The sequence below is a fragment of the Petaurus breviceps genome, unplaced genomic scaffold, assembly GCF_028583685.1.
Source record: "Petaurus breviceps papuanus isolate PSGF00001 unplaced genomic scaffold, PetGlider_PUasm1.0 90808, whole genome shotgun sequence".
Lineage (NCBI taxonomy): Eukaryota > Metazoa > Chordata > Mammalia > Diprotodontia > Petauridae > Petaurus > Petaurus breviceps.
In genome coordinates, this window is record NW_027187349.1 from 11,229,098 (window position 1) to 11,244,967 (window position 15,870).

Below are 15,870 nucleotides of genomic sequence, written 5' to 3' on the forward strand. Positions count from 1 at the left end.
TAAAAGACTATTTTACAAAGAACTAGCATGAGGCAAACATTCCAATGGAGGACAAAGTGATACTGAGACTCTCAAAGCTTCTCTGAAGAACTTTAGTATGGATTGTGAGACATAGGACACTCTAGCACAGGACTGCCCAATATGGTGTGTCCTCATCAAAGAAAGTGCTGTGCTCTACAAGCAAAGCAGAATCACAGTAGCATAAAGGAAATGTGAGATGCACAAATCTAGAGACATTTCTGTTCCTGATATTCAAATGGACTATTTGTGCTTGACCTTTGGTAGAGCCTTCCGAGCTTGTGTTGGACTGATCAGCCACAGCTGAACACATGGTACCTTGACCCCAACATCATGATGTCATTGGTCCTCTTCAAATATGAACAACAACAATGATGAAGGACTAGTATCCATTTATTCCTTGATGCAATGCTTTTGTTACTGTTCCCCAGGATCACACTAACTTTTGGGGGCTATCATATTGCTGATACCTATTTGAGCTCAGAGTCCACCAAAACCCCAAGACATTTTTCAAACTACATTTTAGATTAAAACTTGTACCTTGTGGTTTCAAGGCACAACCACTTATCTTGGTGCAGGTTACCTTAATTACATTCAAAGTAAGTTCTTGGTATAGGTCCCTATATACCCTTTGACCCACCAACACCACAACTGGGGTCTATACCCTAAGGAAATCAAAGAAAGAGGCAAAAGACCCTTATGAACAAAAATATTTACAGTAGTTCTTTTTGTGGTGATAAAGAATTGGAAACTAAGAAGATATCCACCAACTTGAAAATGGCTAAATAAAGTATAGGATATGAATGGAATGGAATACTATTGTGCCATAGAAATGATGAAAGGGATAGCTTTAGAGAAACCTCAGAAGCCTTAAACTGATGCAGAATGAAGCAAGCAGATTGAGGAAAACAATTTATGTGATAAAAACATTATAAAAATGAACTTTTAAAAACTTAAGAATTCTGATTAATGCAATAATGACCCATCATGATTACAGAGCACTGATGATGAAGAATGATGTCCACCTCTTTAGAGAGCTAATATGCAGAAAGAATTTGGACATAGACAATGTGGGAATTTATCTTTCTTAACTATACATATGTTACAAGACCTTTTTTTCCCCTTTTCTTTTAATGGTTCAATGAAATGCTTGAAAAAACATACAGAAGACCTAAAAAAAGTGCAGAAAGGAACATTGACAATCAGGTCAGTATTAGTGCTATCATGTTAAATTTATTACATAATTAAACTCCATAATTTCCTTTTTTCTCCTATACAGTGTCCTTTTTTCTCTACTTTGTATATGAAAATGTTCAGATTTGTTTGTTTCTAAAGTTAATAATAAAAAAAGACATTCTTTTTAAAGCAAGTGGGGCCTACTTTGCAAAGCTCAAAAAACATAAAACAGCAATAAAAACCACAACCCCACAAATGGAGTTGAAAGTAATAATATTCTTTCACTCATTCGTGTTACACATTAGAATTCTTTCTCCTCTTGCCTCCTCCCTCCTATTTTCATAATCTGGAAATAAAACCCTGGGTAGTTAAAACTGTTTTGAAACAACGCTGGGCAATTTTAGTAAAAATAGCCATTCAATCCTTAGCACCTAATAAAGGCAACTTTTGATGGGCTTCTACATTTCATTATTAGAATTGTCATTTCACTAACCCAGAATGCCACAATGTAAGGAAATTAGGCAATTAGTGCAACGTACAATATTAAGCAGCCCAGGCTGTATGCCATACCATCTTAAAACGCAGCATACACTAATGTGTATATTTAAATGAGCAAAATTACAACCACAAAATGACCCAACTCTAGTTACTCTTCAGCTATTTCTCCACGATGGAAGATTGCTGTTGATATGTGGTCTCTTCTAAAACCAATGAGTCAAATGGGAATCCTATGTTGTTTCAGAGGACATTAACATAATTACTGTCTCCTCTAAAAGAGATCAGCTTAGAGAAAGCAAACTTTCATATTGCACTAATTAAGCTGAATGAGGAAACTGATTGTGATCTGCCTCCCTCCAGAAAAGTATTTGAAGGGCACTAAGAAGCTACCTGGCCCCCAAATATTCATCAACTGAAATGCTACCATTAAAAATCACTCTTAAGAATATGGGTCATTTCCCAAATGATAAATATTTAAAGGATATGAACAGGCAATTTCTGGATAAAAAAAAACAAAACAATTTTTAGTCATATGAAAAAGTGTTCAAAATCATTATTGATTAGAGAAATAGTAAATTAAAACAATCTTGAGATATCATTTTACACCTATCAGATTGGATAAAATGATTGAAGGTAAAGTGGGATGTAAAAAAAATGGGACACTTGGGGTGGCCAGGTAGCACAGCAAGTAAGAGCACCGGCTCCAGTGTCAGGATGACCTGGAGATCAAATCCCGGGCTCAGACACTTAGCACCCACCCAGAAACACCTGGCCGTGTAACCTTGAGCAAGTTACTTAACCCTAATTGCTTAGGGGCGGCCAAGTGGCTCAGTGAGTAAGAGAACCGGCTCCAGTGTTGGGATGACCTGGAGATCGAATCCCAGGCTCAGACACTCAGCACGAGCAAGTTACTTAACCCCAATTGCTTAAAAAAAAAAAAAAAAGAATGGGACACTAATACACTGTTGGTAGAACTGTGAACTGATCTAATCATTTTAGAGAACAATCTGGAATCACACCCAAAGAGTTATTAAACTGCCTATACCCTTTGACCCAGCAATACCACTACTAGGTCTATTTCCAAAGATGATCAAGGAAAAAGGAAAAGAATATATATATATATATATTCTAAAATTTTTATAGTAGCTCTCTTTGTGGTGTCAAGGAACTGGAAACTGAGGGGATGTCCATCAATTGGGGAATAGCTGAACAAGTTGAGGTATATGATTGTGATAGAATACTTTGGTGCTAAAAGAAATGTTGAGCTGGTTGATTTTAGAAAAACATGGATAGACTTGCATGAAATAATGAAGAGTAAAATGAGCAGAACCAAGGGAACATTGTTTTATGAATAACTTTGAGTGAATAAGTCATTTTATATTATAAATACCAAATTAACTACAAAGAACATATGAAGGAATACATTATTTATATCCAGAGAAAGAACTGATAAATAGATGTATAGAATGATTATGTATGTGTATACACACACACACATTTGTATCTAATGGTAGCCATCTCTAGGACAGGGGGAAGAAAAGAAAAAGAAAAAAATTTACATGATAATTTTATTATATATTTTAAAGGAATAGCAAGTTGTACATAATAGATTTGCAGTTTCATGTGCAATCATCTTTTTAAAAATTATACTATATTATGCAAATTGTTGTTTTATTATATAAATTAAAAATAAAATAAATGGAAAATTTTAAAAAGTCATTCTCTTTTTTAAAGAGTTGTTTCCTACATCCTTGTTTAAAAGCAAATATGTAGGGGAAAGGACAATGGAGAAGGCGGGGGAGGGAATATCTTCCTGGATTATTCTGGATCATCTGATCTCTCTGTCCTCTAAATTCCCACAGGACTTATTCCTCCCACGAGACTTATTCTTTGGGCAATTCATTTTGATATTTAATCACATTATGCTTTTATAGACTAGGGTACAGCAGAAGGACCAATGGATTTGACATTGGTCCTCCCAGAACCTATAGTTCAAATATCAACTTTTGTCTCTTACTATCTATGTAGTTTAACATAAATGGTCTAAACTTTTTGAGCCCTAGTTCTATATTCTATAAAATGGGGTTATTAAGGGTTACATTATCTGCTTAATATAGGTGTTGTTAGAAAAGTACTTTGTACACTTTAAACTACCCTAACAAACTGCTTCATTGTTATTGCCTTTTTTTTTTTTGGCTTGGCAATTGGGGTTAAGTGACTTGCCCAAGGTCACACGGCTAGTTTTCGTGTTAAGTGTCTGAGGCCGGATCCGAACCCAGTAATCCTGACTTCAGGGCCAATGGTCTATTCACTGCACCACCTAGCCGCTGCATTGTTATTGCTTTTTAAAAGCTTCATGTATGTATGTTTTGTCTTTTTAATTAGGTTAGCTCTTTGAAGACAGACAGACCCTTACTTCTCTTTCACTCCCCACAGTGTCTAGCATGGTTCTGAGCACATACATAAATGTCAGTTGAATTAACTATGTTCCTAATCCGACCACACACAGCTATGAAGGTTCTACCCTCCTTAAGTTTTCATTAACTTGTTTCCTGTTCCTTTGTGACTTGGGCTCCAGAGATTAGCAAGAGAGTATAAATGCTGAAGACAAAAAGACAGTGGTTGATTTGGGCCCAAACAGTTTAAAAAAATACAGTTTTCAGAGAACTGAGACATAGAGTGATAAAAATAAAATAGAAAAAATTCAGAAGATACAACTGTAACCCAAAGAATTATATTGGACAGCTAGGTGGCACAGTAGATCGAGTGCTGGTTCTAGAGACAGAAAGACCTGAGTTCAAAGGTGACCAGTCACTTATTAGCTGTGTGACCCTGGTCAAGTCACTTAACCCTATTTGCCTCAGTTTTCTCATCTGTCAAATGAGCTGGAGAAGGAAATGGCAAAACACTCCAGTATCTCTGCCAAGAAAATCCCAAAAGGGGTCATGAAGAGTTGGACAGTACTGAAAAACTTACAGCATTCATGTAGCACTTTAAGGTTTGCAAAGCATTTTACATGCCTTATTTCATTTAATCCTCATAACAACCCTGGGAGGTAGACACTATTGTTTTTCCAATTTTACAAAAAACTTGCTTAGGATCCTGTATCTGAAACAGAATTTGAACTCAGGTCTTTGCAGATCGCACAGGATTAAAATTACAAATGTGCATCAGTTTACATAATTGTTTTAGTTATACATGTATATGTTATAAATATATGTATTGTTATACAATACATATATTTAGACTTGAATCTATTATCATTGGTATTAGTATTATTAATATGGTTCGGACCTGTGATTTCATCAGTATAGAAGTTTCTTGTCTACAAACTCCCCAAAGTCATACAGATAAGCAGTTTACTTGTAATGTATAACCTAGAGAATTGCCCTAGGCATAGAAGCAAAGAGTGATTTGCCAGTGGTCACATAGCTAGAATATGACAGAGTTAAGACTCGAACCCAGGTCTCCCTGACTCCAGAGAGGTCCTATGTTGGTTCTCAAAATAAACCATCTCTTCCTTTTAACTTACATTAAACACACAGGAATGCTTTAAAAACATTTCTAACTAATGGTTACTTCTAAGTTTCTCTTACTTCCCCAAACAACTTTTCTGTTCAGCTAGCTCTCTTTTAAATGGTAAGTGATTAAAAAACAAACAAATGAACAGAAAGATCCCTCCACACATAATTCAAATTAATTAAATTCAACAAGTATTTAAGTGCCAATTATGTACTAGGTTTGTTAGGAACAAAAAGACAAACTCAGAACAGCGTCTGCCTTAAATTGTTTGTTACTAAGGTGAAACAACACACCAATAAATAAATATACAATACATGCAAAAATAAATATGTAAAATCAAGGAGAAAGAGTATTAACAACTGAATCCAATCAAGAAAGGCCTCTTAATTGGAGATGAGCTGAGCTTTGAAAGGAGCTAGAGGTGTGGGGGAAGTGAGGTGGCTCACTGGATAGACTGCTGGACCTGGAGTCAGGAAGATCTCAGTTCAAATTCAGCCTCAGATACTTACCAGTTGTGTGACCCTGGGCAAGTCACTTAACCTCTATTTGCCTTAATTCACTGAAAAAGGAAATGGCAAATCACTCAATCAATAAGATGCTCTGAGCATATTTAAGGGCTTGGGTTCATTTCCCTTTCAACCACTAGGCAAAGGGAAGTACGACATTGTAAGGTATGGCACAATAGATATTGAAGTGCAAAGTACAAGTGCTTACTCATCCCAACAACTCTGTACTGTTTCATTTACTGTTCTCAGAAAAAAATCATTCTTCTTCTCTTTTCTGATATCATCTGGAAATGGCAGAGTAAGCTGCAGTCAGTTTGTGGTATTGCCTGAACTGTGGTAAGCCTTCTATTCTCTTAAAAAGAGCTGTTTGTTAGAGAGGAAGATCATTTTAAAAGACTATAGAACAGAGAATTCAGTATCGTTCACAGGGTTACGAAGAGTCAGACATGACTGAACAACAGCAAGAAGAGGTTCCAAAAGGGAGAAAGTGAGGAGAAAGAGAACAAGAGAAAGTGGGACAGACTACGCAAAGACATGGAAGCAAGCATCGGAATGTTGTTTACAAAGAACAGAAAATATGTCAGTTTGGCTGGAGTCATGAAAAGGAGGAATGTATAGGCAGAAATCATAATGCAAAGGGTTTTTTATTTTTTATTTCTTTTCATTTTTCAAATGCTTTATTAACTTCTGATTTATATCATTCCTTTCCGCCAGATTTTGAGTTATAAATTTTCTCCCCATTTTTTCCCTACCCACTGCCCCAAAATAGCAGTCCCACAGGATATCCCCTCCTCCAATCTGCTCTCTCCCATATTTTCTCCCATACCCCTTTAGACTTTTCCAGTAGGGCATGGTGGATCTCTATGCACCAGTGCCTATGTATCTTATTTTGCAAAATTTTTAAATGCCAACAGAAGTGTTTGTATTTGATCCTATATTCTTGAATAGAAGAATTTACTGATCAGACCTGTGCTTTATAAATATTATTTTGACAGCTTTGTAGAACATAAATTGAAGGGGAGAGAGGCTATACACAGGGAGACCAATTAAGAGGCTATTGCAAGAGATCAGGCAAGTGGTGACCAGAGCCTGAATTAAGGTGATGCCCATGTGATCGAAGAGAAAAGAATAAAGGTTAATGATGTTGTGGAAGTAGGAGAACTCAATTAAGACAACTTGAATCTGGTTTATGGCAAATAATATTTTTCTTGATGTAACACTCATAAATAATCTCACAAGTTTGGGGTTTTTATATGTTAGTTTTCTTTTTTTTTTTTGGAGGGGGGAAGGCAAGGCAATTGGGGTTAAGTGACTTGCCCAAGGTCACACAGCTAGTAAGTGTTAAGTGTCTGAGGCTGGATTTGAACTCAGGTCCTCCTGACTCCAGAGCCAATACTCTATTCACTGTGCCACCTAGCTGCCCCATATGTTGGTTTTCTTAAAGTAAGGCATATACTCATTGTGAATAACAAAAGTATGTCCCTATTCTTCAGTTGAGTGCCATCAATTTGTATGCCACTCTACCTAACTACAGGCCTCTACTAGAACATGTTATTATTCCACTGGAGTTTAATGAAATATCATTATTATACTTGCCCTATAGAGTCATAGAGTGACTGCTGGTCACAGATGCCAGTAACCATTAGTTAGAAATGTTTTTAAAGTATCCCTGCATGTTTAATGTAAGTTAAAGGGAAGAGATGGTTCTTTGTCAGAGGCAACATAGGACCTGCCTGGAGTCAGGGAGATCTGGGTTTGAGTCTTATCTCTGTTGTATTCTAGCTATGTGACCACTGGCAAATCACTCTGCATTTCTGTGCCTGAGGCAATTCTCTAGGTTACACATTATAAATGGGCTGCTTATCTGCCCACTTTGAGGAGTTTATAGACAAGAAACTTCTATACTGATGAAATCCCAGTTTAAATCATAAGAGTTTAAAAAAACAACCAAAGATATATAATATATCTCTATGAATATCTGTATACATAAATGATACTATATTATAAATGAAACATATATGTGTATGTATATGTGTGTGTGAGGGTATGTATGTGAACACACAGACATGTAAATTAGCAAGCATTTAGTGTCCCTCCATTTCTCACTCTGGGAAAAAAAATCAAAGTCTTTGTAACAAAATAAACAAAACAAATTCTTGCATCAGTCATGTCCAAAAATAGATGTCTCTGCCTCTTGAGTCTAACACGTTTCTGTTAGGTGATGGGTAGGCTTCTTTATCACTGGGCCCCTGGAATCCTGGTTATCATGTTGACTGGGGTCTGTAAATCTTGATAGGTCTTCATTTTTTTTTTACAACACTGTAGTTATTACTATTAAAAAATAATTACCTTTAAGAGTGAAACTGCATTTTATGCTATGGAATAGAAAGGAGGAGAATGGGAGTATTGTTTTCTCTCCCTTCATTATTACTGCTCCAGCTACCTAAGCAGCAAAAGTTTCAAGGGCATTTTTTATTCAATCAAGTGGAAATTATCCTCTTGAGAATTAGTCCTATATTTACTCTTCACAGAAAGCATCTCTGCAATCTCTTCTTACGTCAGACACTAAATAGGATTCAACCTTGAGATAAAGGCAACATCTTTAATAGAACAAGGATCATTCAGTGACTGGGCTAATAGAAACAAATCTATCAAAACATTTCTTTGTCCTCGTCCATGAGATATTCTGTAGACATCTGGACCACTGAGTGCTGATTGCTCAATCAATAAGATGCTCCAAGCATGTTTAAGGGATTGGGTTCATTTTCCTTTCAACCACTAGGCCCAGGGGGGTACCATTGTAAGGTACGGCACAACAGATATTGAAGTGCAAAGTACAAGAGCTTACTCATCCCAACAACTCTGCACTGTTTCATTTACTGTTCTCAGAAAAAAATCATTTTTCTTCTCTTTTTTGATATCATCTGGAAATGGCAGAGTAAGCTGTAGTCAGTTTGTGGTATTGCCTAAACTGTGGTAAGCCTTCTATTCTCTTAGAAAGAGCTGTTTGTCTGAGAGGTGGACCATTTTAAAAGACTATTTTCATTTCCTCACTTCCATAAATATAGTTCTACATAAATAAATGTTCCACACCCCACCAGAAAAAAAAGGTTTCTCCTTCTCCCCCTTTGACCCTGTTGATAAGTTATTCCTGACACTTCCATTTTGAATAAAGGACCAGATGAGCCATTTTTTTCTCCAGACTTTGCCACCAAACCCCCACAAGTGTATTTTGACCCCCATTTGATCTCCCTTTTATGTGTTATCTTCCACCATTAAAATGTAAGCTCCTTGAGGGCAAAGAACGTCTTTCTTTTTGCTTATATTTGTATCCTTGGTATTTATTTAGCACATAGCACCTGGAATATACTAAGTATTTAACAGATGTTTGTTGTTGTTATGGCAAAAGAAAAACACATGCCACTGAGTAAATGGGCCAGAAAATATAACTATGTTGCTCAAAAGAGATTAGACACAATATTAACATAACCTCCATCCTACAATGCAAACAAAAGGGAACAACTCTGGTTTTGTCACATCAAAAGTTCTACAAAGAAAGACACATGTTTAAGAATAGCAACTTTGCAAAGTCAACATCCTTACTATACTGGAGAGAGTGAGCCCTAAGATAGGTAGTTTATTTAAGGTCCATATGTCCCAGAAATCCATTTGTTGCTAGCTCTCAGTCTGACAGAAGGCTACAAAGGATATATATATATATATATATATATATATATATATATATATATATATACACCCAGGATTATACCCAGAGCAACATGACACATGAATAGGTCTTGAGGGACATTTTAGATATTCCATGGCCCCACCTGTCACCATAACTGAAAAGCATTTACTGAGAGTCTACGGACGTGGCACTTATTCTAGACACCTGTTGTTGTTATTGTTGTTTTCTCAGTTCCTGACAGGAAATGACCTTCACAGCTGCAGAATACAAGGCTGCCTTAACTCAAGAATGTGGCTTCATCAAGAAAGGCCACTTATATAACTTGAGCCTGTGAACACTTGAGGCCCCACTGGCTTTTCCAAGGAAACTAGCTCATCTCACCAATGCCTTTCCAATAAGATAACATCCTGAGAGCAAGTACCAGAGGACAAAAACCCTAGCATCTGTTTACACTAAGGTCAATACTGAATGAAGAAGGAAAAGAATTGCTTTCAGACCATCCATCTAGAGTTTAATAATTTCAAATAGAAGTAGGCTTACCCCTAACTTCAAAGGATTCCTTAGGCTATAATTTCAGTGTCAATAATGGTATCTCAATAGTGATAAATCACAACAGTAATTCTGTCTGTTATATTCTATAGAATGACTGATAACACAGCTGAGGAACACATAGTATTATTGACTTCAGAGTAGTTCAGAATTGTATGGTTCTGATATTTAAATCTCACCATCAAATGCCACTTTCTCTCTAGTACTGGTCACTTTGGATCTACATTAGAAAAGGTTTTACATTAAGTACATTTTTAATAAACGATTAAAGAATACCCTCCTGGGGGGGGGAGGGAATAAACTAGATGGATTTCCAATAAGATCAGGGATGAAACAAGGGTGTTCATTATCATCACTGTTATTCTATATGGCACTAGAAAGGTTAGCTTTACCAATAAGAGTAGAAAAAGAAATTGAAGAAATTGGAATAGGCAAAGAAGAAACAAAGCTATCACTCTTTGCAGATGATATGATGATATACTTAGAGGGTCCTAGAGAATCAAGTAAAAAACTACTTGCAATAATAAACTACTTTAGCAAAGTTGCAGGATATAAAATACACCCACACAAATTATTGGCATTTCTATATATTACTAACAAAGCCCACTATCAAGAGATAAAAAGTGAAATTCCATTTAAAGTTACTGTAGACATAAAATATTTAGGTGTCTACCTGCCAAAACAAACCCAGGAACTATATGAACACAATTACAAAACTTTTCACACAAATAAAGTCACATTTAAATAATTGGAAAAACATCAGTTGCTTGTGCGTAGACAGAGCTAATATAATAAAAATGATAATTCAACCTAAATTAATTTACTTATGAAGTATCATCCCAATCAAACAACCAAAAATTATTTTATAGAACTAGAAAAAATAATATTAAAATTCATCTGGAAGAACAAAAATTTCAGAATATTAAAGGAATTAATGAAAAGAAATGCTAGGGAAGGTGGCCTAGCCATACCAGATCTTAAATTGTTTTATAAAACAGCAATCATCAAAACTACTTGGTACTGGCTAAGAAATAGAAGGGTAGATCTGTGGAATAGGTTAGGTACACAAGACACAGTAGTCAATGATTATAGCAATCTACTGTTTGATAAACCCAAAGACACCAGTTTCCGGGATAAAAACTCACTATCTGACAAAAACTGCTGGGAAAACTGGAAAATACTATGGCAGGAATTGGGCATAGACCAACATTTGACATCATATACAAAAATAAAGTCTAAATGGGTACACGATTTAGATATAAAGGCTGATACTATAAACAAATTAGGGGAGCAAGGAATAGTTTATCTGTCAGGTTTATGGAGAATGGAGGAATTTATGACCAAACAACAGAGAACAGTATGAAATGCAAAATGGATAATTTTGATTACATTAAAATGAAAAGGTTTTGCACAAAGCCAATACAACCAAGATTAGGAGGGAAGGAGAAAACTGGGAAAGTATTTTTACAACTAGTGTCTCTGATAAAGGTCTCATTTCTAAAATATATAGAGAACTGAATCAAATTTGCAAGAATACGAGTCATTGTCCAATTGATAAATGATCAAAGGATATGAACAAGCAGAGGAAGAAATTAAAACTGTCTATAGTCATATGAAAAAAATGACCTAAATCACTATTGATTAGAGAGATGCAAATCAATGAGGTACTACACCATACCTATCAGATTGGCTAACATGACAAAAACAGGAAAATGATAAATGTTGGAGAAGATATGGGAAATTTGGAGCACTAATTCATTGTTAGTGGAGCTGTGAACTGATCCAACCATTCTGGAGAGCAATTTGGAACTATGACCAAAGGGCTATAAAAATGTGCATACCCTTTGACCTAGCAATACTGCTTCTAGGGCTGTATCCCAAAGAGGTCATAAAAATGGGAAAAGGACCCACATATACAAAAATATTTATACAGCTCCATTTCTGGTGGCCAAGAACTAGAAACTGAGAGGATGCCCATCAATTGGCAAATGGCTGAACAAGTTGTGATATATGAATGTAATGGAATACAATTGTGCTATAAGAAATGATGAACAGGCAGACTTCAGAAAAATCTGGAAAGACTTATATGAACTGATGCTGAGTGAAATGAGAAGAATCAGGAGAACATTGTACACAGTAACAGCAACAATGTACCATACCTAATTTTGATAGACTTAGCCCTTCTCAGCAAAGCAAGGACCTAAAACAATTCCAAAGGACTCATAATGTGCTATCCACATCCAGAGAAAGAACTATGGAATGTAGAGTGAAGCAGACAATTTTCTTTTTTTGTCTTGTTTTTGTTTTTTCTTTCTCGTGGTTTCTCCCATTCATTATAATTTTTCTATGCAACATGACTAATGTAAAAATGTGTTTAATAGGAATGTATGTGTAGAACCTATATCAGACTATATGCCATCCTGGGGAGGAAGGGGAGAGGGAAGGAGGAGGACAACATTTTAAACTTATAGCAGTGAAAGTTGAAAACTAAGAATAAATTAATTAATATATTGAAAAAAGCCACCCCCCCCAAAAAAAAACAACAATATTTGCTGACTTACTTTTTCTTATCTTTGTAAATGATGAAAAGTTTGGAGATGCTGCCACTTCTGTGCAACTACTCTCTCCTCTCCCTAATAATCAATTAGGTTGTTGGTCACTGTACAAATAAACTAGTCACTATAATAAGTGTTCTTAGTATATAGCTTCAGGACCCTGGCCAACTCATAGGTTTATCCTGGGGATCTAGATGGTTATCAAAGTGGACCAAAGAAGATGGTGCGACTTTTGTTCTATCCAGGTCATCTATTTAGGGAAGTTTTACAGGAGAGGATCATGTCCAGATAGATGGGGAAGGTCTAAAGGCTTGCTAGTGGTTCTGATTAGTTACAAGCAATTTCTAGGTGAGTTGGGTTGAACCAGTAACCAGATATGGTCAGTTTATACCAAACAGAAAATTTTCATGATTCCAGAGGACTCAAGATAGTTTATGGGAGTTGTGAGTCACTGCTTATTCTTCCTTTCCTGTTCTTCCAAAGTATAGAAGATGAGAGCAGGGTTAAGGGACACAGAATAAGTATGTGAAGGTAGGTAACCCCTATGGCAAAGGACCTCAAGTTCATTCCATCTTGGAATTGCTTAAATGAACTGCAGATGTTTAGCTTGAGAAGTGAAAACTTTGGGAAATCATGATAACTATGTTTATGCATTTGAAGAGAGATCACATGGAAATAGGACTACACATGGTTAGCTTGGGTCTGAAGGCAGATGTAGGAACAATGAGACCAATGGATCTGGAGTGAGAGGACATAGGCTGTGGTGCTTACCTGTGTGACTTAAGGGCATATTACTTAATCTTCCTAAGCCTCAGTTTTCTCATCTATAAAAAGAATAAAGATGTACCAGACAGTCTCAGATGTTCCTTGAAACTCTAGACTAAAGAGAAAAATTTAGGCTTGAATCAAGTCTAAATTCCTAAGGAATTACTTCCTAACAATTAGAGCTATACAAACTTGGAATGGGCTGACTCTGGGAATGATGGATACATTCTTACTGGCACTCTTCCAGCAAAGGCTGGATGATCATTTGTGTGTGTGTTTTATTTGGGATTCCTTTTCAGGTGTGGGTTAGACTGGTGAGTCACTGATGTTACTTTCATATAAAAAAATCCCATGATTCTACAGGGAAAAAATGATAATCTTGACTCACCTCTTTGTTTTTACAACTCAATTAGAAAACCTTGTGAACAAACTGAAACCTCTGGCCAGAAACAGGGAAGAAAAAGAGAAGAAAAAAAAGTATCTCTGTAAAATAGTGGATGTCTACTAAAGGCATCATCAGCACAGGCAATGGATAAGAGAAATTAGAGTTTTTCAGGAAGAAAAATGGTCTTAGACAAAGCAGTGATTTGGTGAATTCCTTCCTGTTTTTCATCAGCTCATCCTGAATGTAAAAATCCCAACAAATCCTGAAAAAGAAACATGTATTAAATGGAAAAAAAATTGTCTTTCAAAAGTTCCCTTCCCTTTAATATCAGTTAGAAAACATAACAATGAGGAACCCTTTTTTTGGGGGGAGGGGGATTATAAAACCCTCAGACAAAACAAACAAACAAATCCCTTAACCATCACTTTACATGTATAGGTACCCAATAATATAATTTAACATGTGTTTACTAATAGTAGCAACAGTAAGAAGTACATAATATTTCCATTATGTCCCTGTGGAATTTCATCAGCTTTATAGAAAATCTCTGCAATATCTAAGACTTTTTAAACTTACCTTTCCATAGGAACCTTGCCCTAAAACTTTCAGGAGTTCGAATTGAGAAGGGTCTGCCTTTTCAAATCCTTCTTTTACATGATGACTGATGTCAATTTCCTTCACAATGCCTTCTTCCTGAAAAAGAGGGGGGGAATATGTATTACAAATAAAACACACATTAATTTTATTATCACTTTAGTGCAACATATGATGTTCAAGAGGAAGTAGGGAAAAACGAATTCTTTCCTTATCGAAGAAACAGAATTTGTGGGTAGGAAAAGACAATGAATCTTAACCTTAAAACACAGAAGTATTACTGGCTATGAACTGATCACCTCAGTTTTTATCAGTCTTAAAAATTCTTTTATATACATATCCATGCCCCCTCCATCTGTACGTTTTTTTTTCCATTATAGCTGCTAACATACTTTGACATTTTGAAAACTGCCATCATCAATTCTCTACTTGATAGGGAAGACACCCAATCACCTCATGAACTAAACACCTTTCAGATTTTCCTTCCTAAAATAATTACTTCATTAAAAAAATTTTATTTCAGCCACTTCCGTGTGGGCAGCACTCACTCGTGGGCACTGAAAGTAACAAGAATAGCAACACTCTTAAGTGATACCTAAAATATCTTGAAAAACCAGTTCAAACAGTATTTTTACTTACTCCATTCATCTTTCTTTTTTAAAGATAATACTGTACACACAGACATATATGTTTGTGGTCTGCCTGTCTGTCTGCTAAACAGAATGGTCCCTAGATCTACATGGGAACCTCCAGATTCCTTCCTTTTTCATAATAACAGTGGTACAGTAAGTAGTAGAAAATGGGCAGACGGTACTAAGAACCACCCAGGTTTTTTTTTTTTTGTTTTGCTATTTGAAGGGGGGAAGGCAGGCCATTTGGGGTTAAGTGACTTGCCCAAGGTCACACAGTTAGTAATTGTTAAGTGTCTGAAGACAGATTTGAACTCAGGTCCTCCTGACTCCAAGGCCGGTGTTGTATTCACTGCACCATGTAGCTGCCCCAAACCAGTTTTTAAACTATCTATAAGCATTAATTTAATTTTTAGTGCTCTGAAAATTATCATTGCTGCATAACTAATGCATTTGTACACTATTTTTTAGTTTTTATTGTAAAGTTTTATATTTGCCTTTTGAAATATGATAATAAAAGATCTTTTTAAAAACTTTTCTTTTTTTAAATTAAATTTTATGTTTATTTTTAGTTTACATCATTCATTTCCACAAGATTTTGAGTTACAAATTTTCTCCCCATCTTTCCTCTACCCAGCACCCCAAAACAGCGATCCCACTGTATACTCCTTCCCCCAATCTCCTCTCTCCTATATCCTCCCCCATCACCCCTCCAAGTTTATAGTAGGGCAAGATGGATCTCTATACCCTAGTGCCTGTATATCTTATTTCCCAGTTGCATGTAATAATAATAATATATTTTTTTTAACATTTGATTTTAAGATTTTGAATTCCAGATTCTTTCCCTTCCTCCCCCATCACCCACCCTTACTGGGAAGATAGGCAATTAAATATAGGTTATACATGTGTAGCTATGCAAAACATTTCCATAGTGGATATATTGTGAAAGACTGATTATATTTCCCTCCATCCTATCCCGCCCCCT

The 15,870-nt window shown here is 35.9% G+C and overlaps 1 protein-coding gene across 1 annotated transcript in view; it reads right to left on the reverse strand.

Moving 5' to 3' along the window:
• Positions 1 to 15,870, reverse strand: part of RPS6KA2 (ribosomal protein S6 kinase A2) — a 308,664-nt gene that overhangs the window by 162,683 nt on the left and 130,111 nt on the right. Inside the window, exon 2 of the mRNA XM_069070411.1 lies at positions 14,239 to 14,355. Within this exon, the coding sequence (XP_068926512.1) occupies positions 14,239 to 14,355 (117 nt within the window). The remainder of the gene's footprint in view (positions 1 to 14,238; positions 14,356 to 15,870) is intronic.